Raw genomic sequence first — 21,751 nt, 5'->3', positions numbered from 1 at the left:
GGACCTCATACTGAGAGACTGGGACCTGGTTAGGGGCCTTCACCTGAAACCTGGCTTGTAGCCCAGAGCCACCCCATGAGGTTTCTAGAACCAGACTGACCTGGGCTAGAGTCCCTGAGTGCGGCCACTTGCCAGTTATGGAACCTTGAGGAGGTGGCTGGCTTTCTGCTCTCTTCCCTCATCTGTGAGGACAACACAAGCACACATGAATGCACAAGGCTCAGGGGCCGGCCACAGGAAGGAAGCACGGGTAGCCAGCAATTAGCTGCTGAAACCATCATGTACTGTCCAGTCCACTCCACTGGGCCCACGTCTGGGAAAGGTTCTCTCAGGAACAGAATGTCTCGTATGCAGCCTTGTGTGTGGAGCAGCACGGACCCTAGGGAAGAGAGGGCGGCCGCAAAGGCAGCCCGACAAGAGCCCAGGCCACATGCACAGGAAGGAGGATTTATTATTTGTCACTGGCCAGAGAGCAAGCAGACAGGCAGAGTAAAAAGATCAGTTAAAGTTAAAAAGAGGGTGGAGAGGTGCAGGCTGCAGCCATGGAGCCCGGCAGGAGCTGTCCACGTGCGCACGGGAGGGGAGGGCAGCCCTGGGAGACGCTGCTCCGGCCAGTCGCCCCTCCGCTCTGGTCCATCCAGAGGGGCCGGCACCTGGCCCGGGCCTGCCACACTGGTCTGCCTCCCCTACCTTGCTGCTCTTGGCAACCAAAAGGCAGGTGCTCTCTTGCCAGAGGTGTACCCCGGCTTCCTGCAGGGGCCATGGTGCAGTGTGGAGGCCAGCACTGCAGCCAGGCCCTCCCTCCTTAGCTGGAGCTGGGAGGGCGGGGGAGCCAGGGTGCTCAGGGGAGGCAGGTAGGGCAAGGGGCTCCAGAAGCGGGGCTGAATGGCCGGGGGCACGGACAGGATGGGGCCAGTGTCCCCACCCCAAGCAGCTGAGTCACCCGTGGACAAGTGGCACGGCTGGTCCCATCCTCCAGCCCAGGCCAGAGTGGGCAGGGGCCTGGGAGGGGCTGGCTCAGCTAAGCAGCTCCAAGTAGGTGACCGGGACCTTGCCCTTCTTGTTGCCTCTCTCGCCGATAAGCCAGTCCGGGTCCATGCCAGGCAGGCTGTAGACGGTGATGAGCTGAAGAGGAGGGCAGAGAGGGGAGGTCACAGCCTAGCCGGGGCAGAACTGGTGCCACAACAGCGCGGGGACAGGGCTGCCATGGCCCTGGGAGACCACGCACCTACACCTCCAGAGGCGGGAGCTCACCTCCTCACCTGCTCTGCAGAGAGGCTGCTTCCTCAGCCGCAGCTGCCTCCACTCACCCCAGACCCTGCTCCACCCCCCAGGCCCCGCAGAGACTTGACAGCAGTGGAGTGGGGGGCGCCCAAGCCGCCCTTGGCCATCACCCCCCATGGCTCCGGGCCTACCTCATCTGCCAGCAGGGCCAGCTCACTGCTGTCGGCTGCCTCGTAGTCGTAGAGCACCCGGGCCTTCCGGGTCCCGCTGGCGGGTGGGGTCACCTCTAGGCGGAGGGCGGCCTCTCCCGGTGGGGCCAGCCCAGCCACAGAGGGGCCCACAGGCATAGTGGCCACGGCGGTGGTGGGTGAGGTGCTGCTCAGGGGCGGGGACACAGGTTCTGTGGTACCCACGAAGGTGCCTGGGAATCTGGGGAGGGGTGACATGTCAGCCGACAGCCCCGTGGGCTCCACCGAACACCACCTAGGCCCACCGCCACCGAGGCAGGGGATCCGGCTACTTACATGGCTCCCTGGGAGCTGGCGGCATGAGGGGGAAAGCAAGGCAATGGGAAAGGTAAGCTGTACTGCGCAGGTCCTGGCCAGCCACCCCCCTGCCACCCAGAGGGGCGTGTGATGGCCCTGTAACCCGCCCTGTGCATCATGGGCAGCTGGCTGAACTCTGGGAGCAGAAGGTTCTTGCCTGGGGGCTGGGGTGGGGGGCTGCTCGCTGGGTCTGGGGGTGGGGGGGGTGGGGACCCCAAAGAGCACCTGCCCAGCTGTTTCTGTAAGTCCAGCATGTGGCGGTAGCACTGCGCGTAGTATGTAGTCTGGGATTCCACGAACTCATGGAGGCAGCGGAGGTGGTTCACCTGGGCGGCGGGGGTGGGGGAGAGGCACTGAGCAGGGGGTGTCCCAGCTGACCAGACCTGCCCCCACAGACCCTGACGCCCTCCAGACCCTGAGGCTCCTCCCCGCACCTCGCCCCCCACAGACCCTGCCACTGCCCCCTGATGCCCCTCCCACCCTGACACCCTGTCCCTCCGCAGACCCTGGCCTTTAGCACTCCATCCTCTGCCCCAGCAGCCACCCGCTCCCTGGGGCAGGGGAGGGCTACCCAGCCTCTGGCACTTGGCTGTTTTTCTTTTTTTTTTAATTTTTATTTATTTATGATAGTCACACACAGAGAGAGAGAGAGAGAGAGGCAGAGACACAGGCAGAGGGAGAAGCAGGCTCCATGCACGGGGAGCCCGACGTGGGATTCGATCCCGGGTCTCCAGGATCGCGCCCTGGGCCAAAGGCAGGCGCCAAACCGCTGCGCCACCCAAGGATCCCGCCTCTGGCACTTGGAACAAAGCTAAAGTTCCACCCCAGCAGCAGGGGCTCAAGCACTGCCCCCTGGTCCTGAGATCTACCTCCATGCCTGCCTTCCTGTGGACGAGTGCAGTGCAGGGTGGGGGTGGGGGACGCGGTAGGGAGGGGGCGGGAGGCCCGTGGACTGCGGGGGGCATACAGGGCGGGACTTACGTGGGTGCTGCTGATCCCCTCCAGCAGGAGTCTGGTCACTTCTGCCTGCCGGTCAAACTCCGTCTGGGCCACCCGGAGCTCCTGCTCGGCCTGGAAGGGCACAGGGGAGTGTCTGACGGCTGCCCCCTCCTCCCCTCTCGCCAGCCTCTTCCTGCAGCCCAGAGACCCACCAGGAGCAGCCTCCTGTCCTACTCTGGAGGTAGGACCTGACAGGTGCACTGCCCACCCAATGTCGCTCCCCGAGCGGGAACCCCTTTGGACCTGGTCTGACAAGCAGTCAGAGACAGAGCCGCAGGTGCTCTGCCACCACCTTCGACACCCAGTCCCTTGCATGTGACACTGCCATTCCCCCGTGTGCTCAGAGGAACCATGGAGGCGGCTTCCCCAGAGAGGAAGTGATACCCTCCCCCCACGGAGGCCCTGGCCTGGGGCAGAGCCCAGAACTAGAAGCCAATCGGACTCCTCCCCCCATTCCCACCCGCTTCAAGCCTGCCCCCAAGGCTCCTGAGCCCAGACTCACCTTGTCCACCTCATCATTCCAGAGCTTCGAAGACCACAACAGGAACGGGCAGCAGGGGAGGGAGGGGGCACTGGTCAGCGGGGAGTGGGGTGAGGATGGCTGAACCCCAGATCCCACGCCCTGCCCCAGCTCCCCAAGACCCCACCTCTTCCCACCCCATATCATTCCCCACTCCCTCCCTGTAACCCAACCAGGAGCTGAGGCTGGGACGTGGCCTGGTGTGAGTGGGGTCACTGACAACCACAGTCCAGTTCAACATGCCACATGCAGGGAAGGTAGGGGACAGCCAGCTGGGAAGTCCTGCTTGGGTTTCTCCTACAGCATAAGCCCCCAGGCTCTGATGGGTGACCCAGTGTCCCCTGTCCCACCCTGACAATCAGCTAAGCCTGGTGGGCTGGGACGCAGGGCCGTGTGACCCTAGGCCAGTCACTGAACCTTTCTGTCCTTCGGCAGAGAAAGGCAGCCTCGTGCCCGAGTCACACTGGGGTTCAATGGCAAAAGAAAAAAACAGGGCAGTCTCCACCCTCCAGGATATTCCTCCTTCCACTCGGCCCAAGAAGGGGGGCAGGAAGTGTCATCCAGAGTCTAAAGAAGAAAGACCCCCCTCCCCCCACCACAACTTAGGAGACCCGTTTCTCCTGCCCAGTGTGGGGAGTCTATCCTAAGATGATAACCAGAAGGATGGAAAGCAGAACAAGGCCAGCCCTGCGGACCCACCACAGTGCCATTCAGAAAACCAAAACGTGGGGAGCTCCCTCCACGTGTACAGATGGAGGACACCCAGCGAGAGGGGCCTGCCAGAGTGCACTGGGGTTGTCACCCTGAGGGACGATGGCCGGGCCACTGCATGAGAGCACAGAAACACGGGCAACATGCGATGGCAGTGGCGGCGAAGAGCCAGAGGGTCTGAGTGAGAGCGTGCCACCCCCCATGGAAATGGAAGGTCAGAGAAGGTGGCAGAGAAGGCACAGCTGTGTTGGTGACAGGTGAAAGGGAGAGGTGTGATTGGCCCATGTCCCAAACTAATTGGTGAACACCTAGGAGTAGCTCAACATGGCCATAGAGAAAAGATACCAAGACCCCTGAAGGCTTCGCGACCCAACCCTGCCCGTGTCCCCTGGCTCCCATGGGTGCCACCAGCCTCCTCCAGACACGCCGTCGTCCCCAACCTGCTGCTCCCACCCTAGCCCCGCTCTCCCTGCATGCTCTCCGGGCCTCTGCTCGCTGCCAGGACACTGGTCAGATGTGCTGAGGAGGCAGCTGGATGAAGACCCCCACCCTGGTCACCTGTCTCAGGGTCAGCGAGCCCGCCGTGGGCTGGGGGGGAGGGGCAGTCAGGCCTCGGGGACCCGGGGAGACGGGGCAGCTGGCCCGGCCTCCACCTCCAGCGCAGTACAGAGACAAGCAAGGCCAGTGATGCGGGCACAGGAGCGCAGGCAGGCGGCCGGGGTTGGGGCTGCTGCCTTCCTGGCTCTGGGGACCGCCCCGTGCTCCTGCTGCTCTGCTGCCCCCTGGTGCATGGGGACATGGAGGGAGGCCAGGCGGCCGGGGTGGGGCGCTTACCGCGGAGGCGCTGGCCGAGAGAATGTAATTACGCGGTCTAGTCTCCTGAAAGTCAGGCACCGTCTGGCGGGAACAGAGGTCACGGGGGAGGGGGGTCACACGGGGCCAGGCGCCGCCCCAGAGTCTCCCACAGGGAGAGGCCAGGAGCCCCGGCCCAAGGGACAGGAGGCTGCAGCCACATACCACATGGACCCCTTCTCCCTGCTCCAAGCTCCTGGGGACCAGGTAGGCTTGGGAACTTGGAGAGTCAGACAAAGACCAGGTGGGCGGTCACGCTGGGAGCCCAGGAAAGCAGACGCCAGGGAGCCTTTCGGTGAATCGTAGACTGGGCCTGGGCCCCTCCTCCCTGGACCCTAGTCTCACTCGGATACCCCAGCTAGCGCCACTTTCCTCCTGACAAATCACCCCCGACCCCAGCTTTCTCCATTCCAGAATCTCCACACAGCACATCTTTCACTCCTGCAGCAAGGACCAGACCCCTCCCCCACAACAAGGTGGACAGATGGATGCATGGATGGACAGGGTGACAGGCTTTCCACATTTGCAAAAAGCTGACTCTCAGGCTCCAATGCCTGCGGTCCTCCTAAACCAGAGGCTACGCGCGGCAGATGCTCTGGGTAGGGGAGACCAGCTGCTTGCAAAATGCCCAGGATGTGCCCTGGGCCAGCCACGCCACTGTGGCCTGAGGCTGGGGTGGGCAAACCAGAAGCAGCACAGCACGTGGGACAGGTATACTCACATCTCCCTCACACTGAGCCAAGTTACCCAAAGCAGAACGGAAAGGAATAAAAACAAAGAGGTTAGTGAGTCCACAGCACAGGCAGGAGCAGGCCCCCCAGGCCCTGGCAAGAGGGGACAGCAGGGGACAGGCAGGCGGGCAGATGACCCTGCCCTGCGGGAGGAGTCTTCATATGTGTGTGCGCATGTGTCTAGGGGGCAGGGTGAGGGATGACCTGCCGGGCTTCGGTCCTCTGGGGCGCTCACTGTACCTGGGCGGCTCTGGCTTAGCTCTGTAGAGGGTACCTGGCCTAACCCGAGGGCTTGAGGTTGTCTGGGCCAGACAACCAGAGAAGAGGTCGTGCCACTCTAGTGACTGAGGCAAGGCTCCCCTGGCCTGGCTGATGGAGGACGAGCTTGTTCTGGACAAGGTACTCCAGAGACTGTCTAGCCCTGAGTGACGGGAGACCATCCTATCCAGGTGACTTAGAGAAGTCGTCCTTAGAGCCATTGGTCATCCTACCCAACTACGAAAAGACTCCAGTGGCTGAGCCCCTGCCTCTAGTCTGGACCCCACACACCTAGATGAGCTGAGACCCTGCCCTTGGCTCTCACCAGAGGCAGGAAGGCCCAGACTCCACGATCCCGAGTGGCCACACTGTGGGAAGGGGACAGCAGGAGAGTTTGGGGCCTGAACCCTCATCGGCAGCCAAGAGCCCGAGCAGTTACAGGTGGTAGTACCCCCGGCCTGTCTCAGACTGGGGGTTCCCAGGTGTGAGGTGGCCTCTAGGCCCCTCCACCCCGCAAGCAGCCTGACACACCAGGAGTGTGCTCACCCTCAGGCCCCCTCTCCCCGCCCTGGCCTAGCCCTGGTCAAACTGCACCACAATGCACTGACTGGCCCGGCTGGGCCAAGCAGGACTTAGGTAGCTGAGAGTAAACAGAGAGGCCCTGGCCTGACCCTGGGCCATGGGGCTACTGAAAGGGCCCTCGATCATACCCCTGTGCAGGTGGGTGGTCCAGCTCCAGGGTTCACACCATCAGGGCACCCAGGGACCAGCGCTGGAGCAGTGGGTGGGGGAGTTAGTAAGGGGGAGCCATGCCCGGGCAGAGCCGGGGGACAGAGCCGAGCATTCGGGGAGGACAGGGCAGGGCCATGCGAGAAACTCTAGCTGGTTGTCTGTCTGGGGAGGCTGTGGCATGCCCTGAGCCCAGGTTGGGGCACTGCTGGTCAACCCACCCCATAAATGTTAGCCCTGGGGCCCAGAGCTCTGGGTGGCCAGGGTTCCCTTGGGGGTAGGGACAGAGAGGCGTGACCTGAAGTGGTCAGCCAGGACCAGCACCCCCACAGCCAGGCCTCTCCAGGCAGGGACAGGGAAGAAAGATCATGCCAAACATCAGGTCCCTTCCCCCTCCCTTGGCTCTAAACAGAGCTAGGTGGGCAGGAGACCAGAAGGGACACCTACCGTGGCTTTGGCTTCTGCGGCCTTAGCCTTCTTCAGCCGTGCTTTGCAGGCATCCAAGTCTAGACGTCGGTTTTGGAGGAGACGTCTTTCCTTCTGTGGGGTGGGGGAACACAGAAGAGTGAAACCCAGGGAAGCCCTGGGGGATCCTTGGCAGTGGCAGGACTGGCCCACGAGGCCATCTGGTCCAGACAGGGAAACCGAGGCCCAGACAGGGGAAATCACTTACTCTTTGTCACTCAGCCCACAAGAGCCATGTCACGGGAGGCCTGGGAGTGCTGGGTCCCCAGGATGGGAGGAGAGCTCCAAGGAGGAGGAAGCCACAGTGACCAGGAAGCAGAGTGGCCCCAGGGTTCTCACCGAAATGGTCTTCCAGTCCCCTTCCAGGAAGTTGCGCAGAGGTGTCAGGAAGTTGATGGAGGCTGTGTGGATAAAGTCCCTCTCTGCAGCTCCCAGGCGCTTTTCAGCTTCTGCCACCTTGATTAGTGTCTTCCCTGATTAAATGGAGTTTAAGGGTGAGGAAGAGGCTGAGATTCAGGCCGCTCTGATCCCCAGAAGTAAGGGAGGGCCCAAAGAGAGGCATGCTGAGGAGGTGTGAGCAAAGGATGCCCAGTGCAGAATGGCTAGCCTGGACACATGTGGAGCAACCTACACATCTATCAACTGGAGACTGACAAATAAATAGTGGGACATCCAAAACATGGAACAGCACTCAGCATTAAAACTTCCAGAACACAGAAAGGAGCTCAACAAATCCTGCTCCCAAAAAGCAATCATAAAAGTGGATATAATTGTCAAAAGCAAACATTTCTGGACTCGGGAAGTTGATCAAAGGCAAATAACTGAGACTATTTACTCAGGAACTACAGGACCTTAGTTAAGAACAGCGGGAGCCTGTGGCTTTCCAGCCAGAGGAGGGAACTCCCTTCTCATCCACCCTGTGGTGTTATAACTTTACCTGAGGTGGGCAGCTTCACTGCTAGGTGGGCAGGGGTGGGGAGCTAGGGGGTGGGTTGCAGGGGAAGGTAGTGGTATGGGGGCTGACTTGATTGGGGCTGCAGCACAGAAAAATCCATGGGACCTTGTCAAAAACAATAGTGATCTCAATGGCAGATAATTGAGATAATTGGGAAAGAACAACATCACAGCTGATTTGAATAGGGAATACTGGTTGGAACAGGTCTGCCAGAAATTTAATAGGAAGACCTTGGAATGAGATCGTCATTTGGGCCTTCACAAACTCCCAGGTTATCTCTGGTGGTCTGGAAGGCTGCACACGTATGCGTAGCATACTCAGGAGAGACTGGAGAGGACCCTGGGTATCTACTCATCATTGGCCAAATGTGAGGCTTTCCATACAAAGCAAAAGCTAGGCAGACTTATAAACTACTTGAACTTTGAATGTGTTCCCCAACACACCCACAAATTCATCAGCAAAGCCTTAATGGTGCAAAATGTTTAAGTGCAACCTCTGAATAATCTATCACTGCCTGACTACTAACATATGCTAACCCAGGAGCAAGCCCTAGGAAGCTAGCTTGAAAATAAAAAGAATGATTAAAAAAAAAAAAAGCGGGATCCCTGGGTGGCGCAGCGGTTTAGCGCCTGCCTTTGGCCCAGGGCGCGATCCTGGAGAGCCGGGATCGAGTCCCACGTCGGGCTCCCGGTGCATGGAGCCTGCTTCTCCCTCTGCCTGTGTCTCTGCCTCTCTCTCTCTCTCTCACTGTGTGCCTATCATATATTTAAAAAAAAAAAAAAAAAAAGCAAAAGCAGTACCTGCACACAGACTCTAAACAATTAGCTCAGGCAAGTCTCCAAGCCAACAAGTAGCAAGAACAGCCCCTTAGTGATTCAAAATCCATAGCTACTATATTATCTAAAATGTCCACATTTCAACACAACCCTGTGCAACACACAAAGAAATACCTAGGTATGCTCAATACACAGAAGAAAAAAGCAATCAATAGTTACCGTCTCTAAGGACACTCAGTTGTTAAATGTAGCAAATATTTTTTTTTTAATTTGAGAGGAAAAAAAAACGATTTATTTGAAAGAGACAGAGGGAAGAAGGAAGGGAGAGAGAGTACATGTGTGTTGGGGGCGGGGAGCAAGGCAGAGGGAGAGGGAGACAAAATCCTCAAGCAGACTCCCCGCCAAGCACGGAGCCTGACATAGGGCTCAATCCCATGACCCTGAGACCATGACCCAAGCTGAAACCAAGAGTCTGACACCCAACTGCTGTGCCACCCAGGTGCCCTAGATTTAGCAAAGACTTCTAGGCAATTACAACTATGTTTTTTAAAATGCCTTTTTTTTTAAAGATTTTATTTATTTATTCATAGAGACACAGAGGCAGAAACACAGGCAGAGGGAGAAGCAGGCTCCATGCAGGGAGCCTGACATGGGACTCGATCCCGGGTCTCCAGGATCACACCCCAGGCTGCAGGCGGCGCTAAACTGCTGCACCACCAGGGGCTGCCCTAAAATGCCTTTTTAAAATGTTATTTATTTGAGAGAGAGAACAAGCAGTGGGAAGGAGCAGAGAGGGAAAGAGAGAGAGAAGCAGACTCCCCACGGAGCAAAAAGCTTGACGCAGGGCTCAAACCCATGACCATGACCTGAGCTGAAGGCAGATGCTTTAAATGACTGAACCACCCAGGCACCCCTGTCTTTTTTTTTTCTTTAATGCTTAAGAATTAAAAAGTATGATGACAATGACTCATCAAATAACGTAAATCAAGAAAGAGATGAAAAGTATTAAAAAAAACTGGGACGTCTGGGTGGCTCAGTGGTTGAGCGTCTGCCTTCAGCTCAGGGCCTGATCCCAGGATCCAGGATCGAGTCCCACATCAGACTCCCTGCAAAGAACCTGTTTCTTTCTCTGCCTGTGTCTCTGCCTCTCTCTCTCTGTGTCTCTCATGGATAAACAAATAAATCTTAAAAAAAAAAAAAAAAGGAAGAAAGAAAAGTATTAAAAATAAAATAAAATTCTGCAGTTGAAAAGTATCACAACTGATATGCAAAATCCACCAGAAGGGCTCAACTGCAAGGGTGAGCTAGATGAAGGAAAATTCACCACCTAAAAGATCAATAGAGACGACCTCATCAGAAGAACAAAAAGAAATGAAACAAACCAACATATGAGTAATGGGAGTCCCAGAAGAAGAGGAGAGCAAGGGGCAGAAAAAATATCTGAAGAAATAATAGCTGAAAATGTTCTGATTTTGATGAAAAACACTAATGTCCATATCCAAGAAACTCAACAAACCCAAAATGGGATGAATACAAACAGATCAACAGCCAGGACATATTGGTCAACCTGCTGAAAGACAAAGACAAAAAGTCTCAAAAGCAGCAAGAGAAAAGCAACTCATCACAAACAAGGGAGCCAGGAGGAAATTAAAGAATGACTTCTCATCAGAAACAAATGAGGTGATCCCTGGGTGGCGCAGCGGTTTAGCGCCTGCCTTTGGCCCAGGGCGTGATCCTGGAGAGCCGGGATCGAATCCCACGTCGGGCTCCCGGTGCATGGAGCCTGCTTCTCCTTCTGCCTATGTCTCTGCCTCTCTCTCTCTCTCTCTCTCTCTCTGTGACTATCATAAATAAATAAAAATTAAAAAAAAAAAAAAGAAACAAATGAGGCCAGGTATCAGCCTGGTTCAGTTGGTGGAGCACACAACCTACCTCAGGGCCGTGAGTTTGAACCCCATGTTGGGTGTACTGATTAGACATCTAATCAGGGCCTAACTCAGGATACTGGGATCAAGTCCCACATCGGGCTCCCTGCTCCCCAAGGAGCCTACTTCTCCCTCTCCCTCTGCCTGCCACTCACCCTGTTTGTGCTCTCTCTCTCTGTCAAATAAATAAATGATCTTTAAAAAAAAAAGAAATGATATAGTCAAAGCAAAAAAGCAAAAAAAGGAAAAAATTCTCATCCAAGAATACTACATATAGCAAAACTGTCCTACAAGAGTGAACATGGAATAAAGACATTGCCAGAGAAACAAGACTGAGAAAATTCATTGGTAGATACCCTGCCATAGAAGAAATACTCCGGTTCAAAGGTAATGACACCAGATAGTAAGCCGAATCCACATAAAGTAATAAAGACCACCAGTAAAGGGCAGCCTGGGTGGCTCAGTGGTTTAGCGCTGCCTTCAGCCTGGGGCCTAATCCTGAAGACCTGGGATCCAGTCTCACGTTGGGCTCCCAGCATGGAGCCTGCTTCTCCCTCTGCCTGTGTCTCTTCTCTGCCTCTCTCTCTCTCTCTTTCTGTGTCTCTCATGAATAAATAAAATCTTAAAAAAAAAAAAAAAAGAAATTTCCTTTAAAAAAAAAGACCACCAGTAAAGGTAATTAAACAGGCAAATATAAAAGACAATACAAGCATATTATTTTCCTTCTTAACTGATTTAAAAAAACTACATAAAATAATAACTATAAAAGAGTATTGTCAAAAAATAAAAATAAAAATAAAAGAGTATTGTCAGGCTCATACGAAATAGAAATGAAATATATATAATAGCACAAAGAAAGGGAAAAGGGATGGAATTATATTGGAGTAAAGTGTCTTTATTTTACTGGAATTAAGTCAATATTATCCTGAAACAGACTGGGATAAATTAAAATATATATTGTAATTCATATTGTAAAACCAGTTAAGGAAAACTTTGTTAAAAAAGCAACAAAGATGGGACGCCTGGGTGGCTCAGCAGTTAAATGTCTGCCTTTGGCTCAGGGAGTAATTCCGGAGTCCCGGGATCGAGTCCCACATCAGGCTTCCTGCATGGAGCCACCTTCTCCCTCTGCCTATGTCTTTGCCTCTCTCTCTGTGTGTCTCTCATGAATAAATAAAATATTAAAAAAAAAGAAAGAAATTAAAACGTTACACTAGAAAATATCTATTTAACACAAAAGAAAGAGTAAAGGAGGGTCAGATGAACAAAAATGACCTGAGTCTTCAAGAAAATAATAAGATGGCATATGTAAATCCAACCACACCAATAATTACATTAAATATAAATGGATTAAACACTCCAAAGGGTAAAGATGGTCAGAGTGAATTTTTTTTTAAAAATCCAAATATATACTGTCTATAATAAAGACTAGATTTAAAGACATAAATAGGTTGAAAATAAAAGGACAGAAAAAGGTATGCTATGTGAATAATAACCGTAAGAGAATAGGAGCACGTGAACTGCTATCAGATAAAAGGGACTTTAATGTAAATGTGACCAAAGACAAAGAACAATATTTTACAGTAAGAGTCAATTCATCAGGAAGATATAACAATAACATACAGGGCCTCACAAAAGATCTCCAGAAATATACAAAGCAAACACTGACATACTGAAGCCAGAAACAGACAATTCAACAGAGTTGGGAGACTTCAATTCTTCTCAAAAATATATAGGACAAGACAAAATCAGCAGGCACACAGAAGGCTAGAACAACCCTATCAACCAATTTGGCCTGTGGCCTCTACCATACTCCACTCCGCAACAACATAACATATGATCTCAAGTGAACACCAACATTCTCCAGGAGAGGCCATATACTAGGCCATAAATCAGTCTTAATAAATGTAAAAGGATTAAAGTCATACAAGCATTGTCTCTGACCACAGTAAAATTAATTAGAAATCAACAACGGAAGGAAACTTGGAAAATCCACAAATATCGGGAAATTAACCACCATCCTCCTGGTGGGAGCAGAAAAGTACACAGCCACTTTGGAAGGCAGTTTGGTAAACTTCCTAAAAAGCTAAACGTAAGTTTACCATATGACCTAGCCAGTCCATTCGTAGGTGGATATCCAGAAGTGAAAACATAGGTCCTTACAAAGTTCTGTGTGCAAACAGAACTTGCTCTTAAGGAAACAACCCAAATGTCTATCAAATGGGGAATGGATAAAGAAAATGTAGCCTAGGATATAATGGAATACTATCCAACAATAACAAGGAATGAAATCCTGAATCACATTACAGCATGGATAAAACTCAGAGATACTGCACTCAGTAAAAGAAGCCAGATGAAAAACATAGCACGCTATGGGGTGCCTGGTCGGCTCAGTTGGTTGGGTGTTTGACTCTTGGTTTTGGCTCAGGTCATGATCTCTTGGGGGTCACAGGACTGAGCCCCAAGTCCGGCTCCAGTGGAGTCTGCTTGGAATTCTCTTCCCCTCCTCCACCTCTGCTCCTCATGAGCATGTGCGTGCACACACTCACTCTTTTATCTAGTAAATAGATAAAATCTTAAAGAAAACATACAACACACCATATAATTCCATTTGTATGAGATGTTCAGAAAAAGCACACTTATGGGCATACAAAGCACATTAGCAGGGGGCAGGACTGGAGACTAAGTAGACATGGCACTTTTTGCAGGTAACAGAAATATTCTTTAAATCAGATTGGGGAGATGTTTGCACAATTCTGTAAATTTACTAAAAAGCACTGAATTACACACTTAAAACAGATGCATTTTATAGTATGTAAATTGTATCTCAATAAAACTTTAAAAATTAAAAAGATTGAGGTGGCTCTATAAGTGCTACTGTGAAGAAGAAGCTAACACAATACCAGGCTGAAAAATCAGGTTGCAGAATGGTACACACAGTACGATCCCATTAAAAATGCACACAAACTGGGATCCCTGGGTGGCGCAGCGGTTTGGCGCCTGCCTTTGGCCCAGGGCGCGATCCTGGAGACCCGGGATCGAATCCCACGTCGGGCTCCCGGTGCATGGAGCCTGCTTCTCCCTCTGCCTGTGTCTCTGCCTCTCTCTCTGTAACTATCATAAATAAATAAAAATTAAAAAAAAAATGCACACAAACCAAAACTGGTTAAGAGAGACTTCCATTTCTCATTCTATTTTCATCTGCATTGACTGAAGTTTAAACAAGTAGGATGAATTTTTTCATTTATTTATTTTCATTTATTTCAAAATTTTTTCATTTTTATTCATTTCATGAATTTTTACAAGTAGGTATTATTTGTGTACTTAAAAAAAGACAAAGAAGGATCCCTGGGTGGCGCAGCGGTTTGGCGCCTGCCTTTGGCCCAGGGCGTGATCCTGGAGACCCGGGATCGAATCCCACATCGGGCTCCCGGTGCATGGAGCCTGCTTCTCCCTCTGCCTGTGTCTCTGCCTCTCTCTCTCTCTGTAACTATCATAAATAAATAAAAATTTTAAAAAAATAAAAAAAAAAAAAAGACAGGGATCCCTGGGTGGCGCAGCGGTTTAGCGCCTGCCTTTGGTCCAGGGCCCGATCCTGGAGACCCGGGATCGAATCCCACATCAGGCTCCCGGTGCATGGAGCCTGCTTCTCCCTCTGCCTATGTCTCTGCCTCTCTCTCTCTCTCTCTCTCTGTGACTATCATAAATAAAAAAAAAAAAAAAAAAAAAAAAGACAAAGAAAGGAAGGGAGGAAGGGAGGGATGGAGGAAGTTCGAGAACAAGAGACTATGACCCCTGATGCTGGTTATGGGGCTTGGCTCACCATAGGGAGTGGTGGGCCCCAGCTCACTGGCTGCCTCTGCCATGTACTGCGCCAGTAGCTCCCCGTTGGTGACCCTGGAGGGCACTTTCCTGTCCAGCTTCTCATACAGGAACTCCTCCACTCGGGCACCTGCAGAGAGACAGCAGCCAAAGCCACAGGGCTCTTCAGTACAACCCAAGGATGGAAGCCATGAGGACAGAAACAGACCCAGACCAGGGCCTGCCCATGGAGGTGCCTGGCCTGGTGACTTGCCAAATATTCTCTTTCTGGTGCTCATCTCAATCCAGTGAAACTGCCACTCAACCCTGTAGGACCCCTCACTCCAGAGAGGAGGAAAACACAGTTCAGAGACATGAAATGCCTACCCCAGGTCACATAGCTGGGGTGACAGCCCCAAAGTGAAGGCCCACTCACTTCTCCCTTTGTACAATATGGATTTACAGGAGCTGACATACATATGGATAGTGCTCTGGCGCTGGCTCCAGAAAGCTCCTGGGACACTCAGTTATACAGCAGACTTATGGTCGGATAGGCATCATGACCCGAAGACACCCCTCCCTCCCCCACGGTTCTCCTGCCTGTTGCATCTGCTTGTTCCTTGCTCATGCTCATTGCAGTGTGACTCCGGGAAAGCCCTCTTCAATCTCTGGGCCCTGCTGCCCTCTCAAAAGACCCAGCTCATGTTTTTCCTGCCTCTTCTCTCAAGTGTGTTTTAGTTTCAAGCATATTTTTCAACTCCTCTGTGCAAAACTTAACACTTCTGCTACCCCAGAGAGTGCCCGTTGGAGCCCATCACCAAGTCTGCTGTTCTCTTTATCTGCCCCTTGCCCCCAGCAGGCTTTATTTATTTATTTATTTATTTATTTATTTATTTATTTATTTATTTATTTTCCCAGCAGGCTTTAGAAGCCCCAACAAGCTGACCCAAATCCTGCCTGCCACCCAGTCCCACCCTGCATGGTCTGTGCAGCTGGAGCCTCCTGCCACTGGCTTCCCACCCTGCACCTAGGGCCACCCAACACCCACTCACTAGGGTTGGGCTGCAGCAGCACCTCTGTCTGCCGTAGGATTTTCTCTGTCCAGTTCTTGGTGCTGTCTGCCCGGGCCAGAAGGTTTTCAAAGTGTGCATCCAGCTCAGTCTTCTCAGCCTGGCCGAATTTCTCCTCTGTGAACTGTGGGGGCAGGGTTGAGGGGTGGGGAGAGCTCAGGAGGGGGGAATCGAAGACTGCCCCTACCCACGCTTCTACACCTCCCCCCAAGCTAGAACCAGGCCCGAGGTCAAGAAACTGGTTTTGCCCTAACCTGCTCTGTGACCTTGATCAAGTTACAACCCTGCTCTGTGCATCAGTGTGCCCCTCTGTAAAATTAGGCTGGACCAGAGGTTGGGAATCATGGCTTCTTTTGAAAATCCAGAAAGCTAAAAAACCTCCCCCCACCCATCCACAAAAATGCACATTTGTACGAAATCTGGCATATAACTTAGAGGAATAAGGAGTCACTGGGGGCCTTTTTCTAGGGGTCCTCTTAGCCTGACTCTGAAGAAAAGCACTTGGTAGCAGGTATTCAGGGAATAAATGGGGTACAAGCAAGGTCTAGGGTGATTGTGGGGTTCCTTGGGGGGACCAAAAGCCATCAGGGAGGGTATGTCAGGGGAGTGAGTGGGAGCAATCCAGGCCCCAGAATTAGGGGGACCTGCTTCAATCTCAGTTCTGCCACTGATGAGATGTGTGACCTTGGGCAAGTGGCTTTGCGTCTCTGGCATCAGTTTCCTGAGCTCAAAGATGAGAATAATAAATAATAGCTGCTCCCTCACAGCTGAAATAGGATGAAATAAGAAAGATGTGGGTAAGCGGCACTTGGGGGGCTCAGTGGAGTATGCGACTCTTGACCTCAGGGTCATGAGTCTGAGCTCCATGCTGGGTATGGAGCCTACTCAAAAAAAATTTTTTGTTTTTTTTTTTTTTTTGAAAAAAGAAAGAAAGAAAGATGTGGGTAAGACATGAAGCCTGGGGTCTGGCAAGAAGTCAGTGTTCAGGGTAAGGTGCTGCTGCCATGAGAAGCTGATGGGTAGAGAGGCAGCTGGGAAGGAAAGGGAGTGTGTGTGGGCAGAACAGCCACATGGCTGGCCTCTGGTCGCCTGGTGTGGTGGACAGGAACAGCACTAGCCCATCAGAGCCAACTGCTGGGCATGCACATGGCCCAGAAGGCTCGGCAGCCCTGCCCCAAGGCCAGGCAGGAACCAAGATGTCTCCATGGGTCAGATGGCAGAAGCCATGTGGGCCACGCAGGAACAATCTGTGACTGGTCCAAGTCCTGGCCCCTCTGATCTAGAAGGCTCCAGCAGAAAGAGCCTGCTCAAAGTCATAGCCAAATAGCAAAAGGGTGCAGATCTGTGGGGGTGAGATCAGCAATAATGACAGCAGATACTGTTGACCACATGGTGGCCCAACCCTGGGCTAAGCACTTGACACCAATGGTCCACCGACTTCTCCGACAGCCCTCTAAGATAGCTGGGTCAGGTTTCCCATGTCACAGATGATGCCACTGAGGCTAAGTAAGGGGCACTCTGTGCTCAAGTCAGGGTCATCGTGGGCTGGTAGTCTGGAGGCCCTTCCCAGACTAGTTGGCAGCAACAAATCATCCAGAGGTGGAGGACAGCTCCAGCCCAGCTGGAGGGGCCGGAGGCAGCCACCGATAATTGGATAGTGCTGGGCAGCCATCAATTATGCAACAGGGCTTGGGTTTCTCTCTGTAGGGCTGGGTGGGCCAGGCTTAAGGCCTGACTGGCTCCCTACCTGGGAACCAGCTGCTCCTGGCCTCTTCCCACCTCTCCCCATTCCTGGGTCTCCTCACATTCCCTATACTGGGGCCTCCCAGAGCCAGGCCCTGAGCAGGCCTCACCTCACCCAGCCTCTCAAGGGGTAGCCTTGGCCCCCATTTTCCAGATAAGGAAACCAAGCTTTAGAGAGACAAAGTCACCTCTCTGGTCCTCAGCACCCCTGCCCTGGTGAAGAGGGATAATAGGATCTATCTCACAGAATATTTGGAAATGCACAGCACAGGCCTAATAAATGTCAGCTGCTGTCATCATCACCACAAATAGCAGGCCTCAAAAAACAAACAAACAAACAAACAAACAAACAAAAAAAACAAATAGCAGGCCTCCTTCATATTCCTCCTCCGAGCTACCTAGGAACCCCCCAGCCCCAATCGTCCAATCGTACCAGGCACCCGAGTTCAGCTGACCATGTCACCCAAATGTGCAAGGTTAACAGCAGACACTTCCCATTGAGCCTCAGGGTACCCATTCCTCACACCCCACATCCACCCAGGTTCAACATCCTATGGGGGCTTTCCGACCTCTTGGGCATCCATCCCATGTCCAGTGCTGCCTGCCTGGCTCAGATGATGAGAGTGCCACCGTCTCTTCTTGGCTTCTACTATTATTCCTTCTACCACTACTACTACTATAGGTATGGTTACTACTAATAGCATTAATACTATGGCATCCACTGCCCTCTCCCACCCATACTAGCACCATACTCAGTATCCCTTATGTTTTTCTGCCTCAATACTCTTAGCTGTGCTATCCCCAGCCCCTGGACCAAACCCTTCCTGACTTTCGAGGCACTGTTTGGGGACACGGAAGCCACCCCAGAATCACCCATGCAAAAGGAATCCTGCCCTCCCAGAGTCAAGCTCAGGTTCCATACTGGATGCGGGTGCAGCAAGGCTCTAAAAGGTGTCCCTGGTACACAGAGGGACTGCTTACCCACCATGTCCTGGGATGTGGCAAGGAGGCACCTATGCAGAGGAGCTGCCCACACACTGATAATGAAACACTCCCTCCCATCCCTCCTTGACTGACTCCCATCTCTGGGCAGCCAGGCCTCCGCAGGTCCCAAGGGCCCTCTCTTACACAGGTCACATGTCAAGCCCCTTTCTCCTCTGGCCTGCCATCCTGCCCCACCCCTACCAAGAGTAAGGGCCCCAAGCTTCAGGGGCTGATATCTGCAGAGTCCGAGGCTGCTCCCTGCAAGATGGCAGCAGCAGGGGGTGGGCGTGCAGAGCCAGAGAAAGCCTCTATTTATAAAGCTGCCAGCTCCCTCCTCCACCCCAGAGTCTGGAGCCTGGGCGCTGGCTCCCACTCCAGTATGGGTGACCCAGTGGGCCTGCCCCCACCCAGAGAAATGAGGCTACAGGGCTCAAGCCTCCCCACACCCCAGGCTCTGCAGGCTCTGGCCAACTCAGGTGCCAGGGCCCCACAGCAGCAGAAAACGGGCAGATCAGGTTCTTCCCAGATGTGGGAGATAGAGTGGTTGCCATACCAACACTGGGGAGGTTTCCCCACCTTCCAGATGAACTGGAGATTGCCAAGGGGCTCTGGGGTCCACTAGGGCTGGGGTCACTTGTGGGGCATGCAACACCAAGCCACAAATCCTCACTGGGGCACTAATCCTCAATGGGACATGGGGCACAGTGCTTTCTAGTAAACACGAGCACATGGGTTTCTGAGAGACTGGGGCTGGGTTTCTCCAGAGAACTGACAACAACAGCAAGGATAAACAAAAGGACCTGATCCCAGAGCACTGCGACAGGCCAAGCCCCAAGTCTGCAGCCACTCTTGGAAGCAGAGTGGTGTTACACCCGACTGACAGAAGCTGGAAAAGTGACTTGCCCAAGGTCACATGCCACACAGGTGCAACAGTAACTACACTAACACCATTAGTAAGCTTGCCTTTATTTTTTTTTTAAGATTTTTTTTTTTTAATTTGAGAAAGAGAGTGAGCGAGCGAGAGCATGATTTCGGGGAGGGCCAGAGAAGAGGGGTAAGCAGACTCTCTGCTAAGCAGGGAGCCTGACTTGGGGCTCTATCCCAGGATCCTGGTACCATGACCTGGGCTGAAGGCAGATGTTTAACCAACTGAGTCACCCAGGCACCGTGTAAGCTTGCCTTCAGTGAGCATGTACATGCAGAGTACCAAGGGACCCTCACATCCATCCTGGGAGGGAGGGGTTGTTAATCCCATTTTTCAGATTGAAAAACTGAGACCAAGTGATGAAGTCCCTTCCTCAAGGTCAGAAGAGGGAGCATCCATGCCCAGAGCTGACTCCAGGTCTTCACTATTACATTAGGATGCCTCGGTTTCTCTCCTTGCCCCAGACTGGATAGGAATTGTTCCAATCCCAGCATTACCAGCCTGGACAGCTGCCCAAGGAGGGCACCCAGCCAGACCTCAGTCTTCTCCCCATCCCCCAGGCTCAGAGAAATAAGAGGAAACAGGCCTCCCGTGGAGCAGAAAGGAAATAATCTCAGCCCTCCTGGCTTCCGGACTGACTAGCCAAACGTGTAAAGGGGACCTGAGGGAATCAGTACCACCAGCCCATTGCACAGGTGCGGAGACTGAGTTCGGAGAAGGGGTCGTGGCGGGTGCATGGTCCTTAGGCCTGGGGCTCAGGCCTCCAAACGCCTGCCAGAGTCACTGCTGAGAAAGGGCAGGGAGGCAGGAGCCCCCGGTCCTCTCTCCCCTCCTGGGGCGGGAGCCACGGCAGCACAGTAATCCTGCCAGTCGAAACGGTGGCCCCTGATACCTCCCCTAAGACAGCAGGGCTGAGGCCGGCTCAGCCCCGGCCCCCCGCTCCGCTGAGTGCGGCCACTTTGGCCGGCCGCCCCGGGCTCTTCTCTCTTCTGGGCAGAGTAGCAGTAGGGGATGTGGGGAGCTAGGGTGTCCCCGCAGCGGGGAGGGCTCGGCAGCCTCGAGGGCCTTCCCCTGCGCCCCCGGCTCTACTGCAGGGGCGCTCCCGGCCCGCCCCACATCCGGGCTCCGCGAGGCGGCCGCGCGAGGCCCAGGGCGCACGGCCTCACCTGCACCGCCCGGGTGAAGAAGATGCCCGCGTCCGACGCCAGCTTCTTCATGTTGAAGTCCATGGCGCGACGTATGGCCGGCCGCGCTCAACGCGAGCGCAGCCTGGCAGCTCCCAGCCGGTCGCCGCCGCCGGCCCGCACCCCGCCCACCTGCTGCCGGTGCGCCCCCCCTCAGCACACCCGCCGGCCCGCAGCCGCCACCGCCGAGCAAAGCGGAGCGCGCAGGGCGGGGCGCAGGCCGCGGGGGAGAAGCCAGCGGAGCGCGCGGGGCGGGGCGCAGGCCGCGGGGGAGCCGGCGAGGGAGCGCGCAGGGCGGGGCGCGGGCCGCGGGGGAGGAGCCAGCGGAGCGCGCGGGGCGGGGCGCAGGCCGCGGGGGAGCCGGCGAGGGAGCGCGCAGGGCGGGGCGCGGGCCGCAGGGGAGGAGCCAGTGGAGCGCGCGGGGCGGGGCGCGGGCGTCGGGGGAGCCGGCGAGGGAGCGCGCAGGGCGGGGCGCGGGCCGCGGGGGAGGAGCCAGCGGAGCGCGCGGGGCGGGGCGCGGGCCGCGGGGGAGCCGGCGAGGGAGCGCGCAGGGCGGGGCGCGGGCCGCGGGGGAGGAGCCAGCGGAGCGCGCGGGGCGGGGCGCGGGGCCGCAGGGGAGGAGCCAGCGGAGCGCGCAGGGCGGGGCGCAGGCCGCGGGGGAGCCGGCGAGGGAGCGCGCAGGGCGGGGCGCGGGCCGCGGGGGAGGAGCCAGCGGAGCGCGCGGGGCGGGGCGCGGGCGTCGGGGGAGCCGGCGAGGGAGCGCGCAGGGCGGGGCGCAGGTCGCGGAGGAGGAGCCAGCGGAGCGCGCGGGGCGGGGCGTGGGCTTCGGGGGCGGAGTCTTAGGGGCTCCGCCGGGCTGGAGGCCTCCGGTCTTGATGCAACTGGTTGCTGACCCCTACGGCTTCCGCCTGCCACCTGACTGGCCTCTCTCCATTACTTGTTCCACAGCCCCTTGCCAACTTGTGCCTCTCCATGTCCCTTTGACCATTCGCACCCCACTCTTCTACTAGGCGCTCTGTCTTCTACTCCTTTGCCTCTTTTGTTCTGGGTCTCTGTGCAGCCCACCACCATTCACCACTACCTTGACCTTTCCAGTCCCCGTCTTCTGCCATTGACTTTGGTGATACTAAGGACATCTGAGACAGGGCACAGGCTGGCTGGGGACCCCTCTGGTTGTTTGTTCCCTGGAAGCCCTCTGGTTCTCCAAAGTTGGGTGAGGGTGTACGTGAAGGAGGGAGGATAAGTGGGGAGGCCAAGGTAGTGGAATGGGCTGCCCTTCGAGCAGGGACACTTGCTGATCTTGAACTTACCTCCTCATAGCCCTGGACAGACAAGGGAATAGACTGCAGGTACA

General features: G+C 54.6%; 1 protein-coding gene across 7 annotated transcripts; it reads right to left on the bottom strand.

The window, feature by feature from the left end:
* Positions 1-431: 431 nt before the first annotated feature.
* SH3GLB2 (SH3 domain containing GRB2 like, endophilin B2) lies at positions 432-20,564 on the bottom strand. Of its 7 annotated transcripts, XM_038549122.1 has the most exons (14): positions 20,380-20,564; positions 15,544-15,685; positions 14,514-14,642; positions 7,374-7,507; positions 7,017-7,109; positions 5,573-5,584; positions 4,834-4,896; positions 3,706-3,855; positions 3,271-3,294; positions 2,751-2,840; positions 1,995-2,095; positions 1,749-1,763; positions 1,416-1,653; positions 432-1,125 (listed from the first exon to the last, which is right to left on the bottom strand). In XM_038549122.1, exons 1-14 carry the CDS (start codon positions 20,440-20,442, stop codon positions 1,018-1,020), a joined length of 1,362 nt encoding a protein of 453 aa, XP_038405050.1. In that variant the 5' UTR covers positions 20,443-20,564; the 3' UTR covers positions 432-1,017. The 7 variants fall into 7 exon arrangements, with proteins under 7 accessions (XP_038405050.1, XP_038405052.1, XP_038405053.1 ...); XM_038549124.1 differs by lacking the exon at positions 5,573-5,584 and having other exon boundaries at positions 20,380-20,563; XM_038549125.1 differs by lacking the exon at positions 1,749-1,763 and having other exon boundaries at positions 20,380-20,562.
* Positions 20,565-21,751: the final 1,187 nt, after the last annotated feature.

Source organism: Canis lupus, chromosome 9, assembly GCF_011100685.1.
Source record: "Canis lupus familiaris isolate Mischka breed German Shepherd chromosome 9, alternate assembly UU_Cfam_GSD_1.0, whole genome shotgun sequence".
Lineage (NCBI taxonomy): Eukaryota > Metazoa > Chordata > Mammalia > Carnivora > Canidae > Canis > Canis lupus.
Note: the sequence above shows the minus strand (reverse complement) of the source record. Positions and strands in the feature narration are given on the sequence as shown.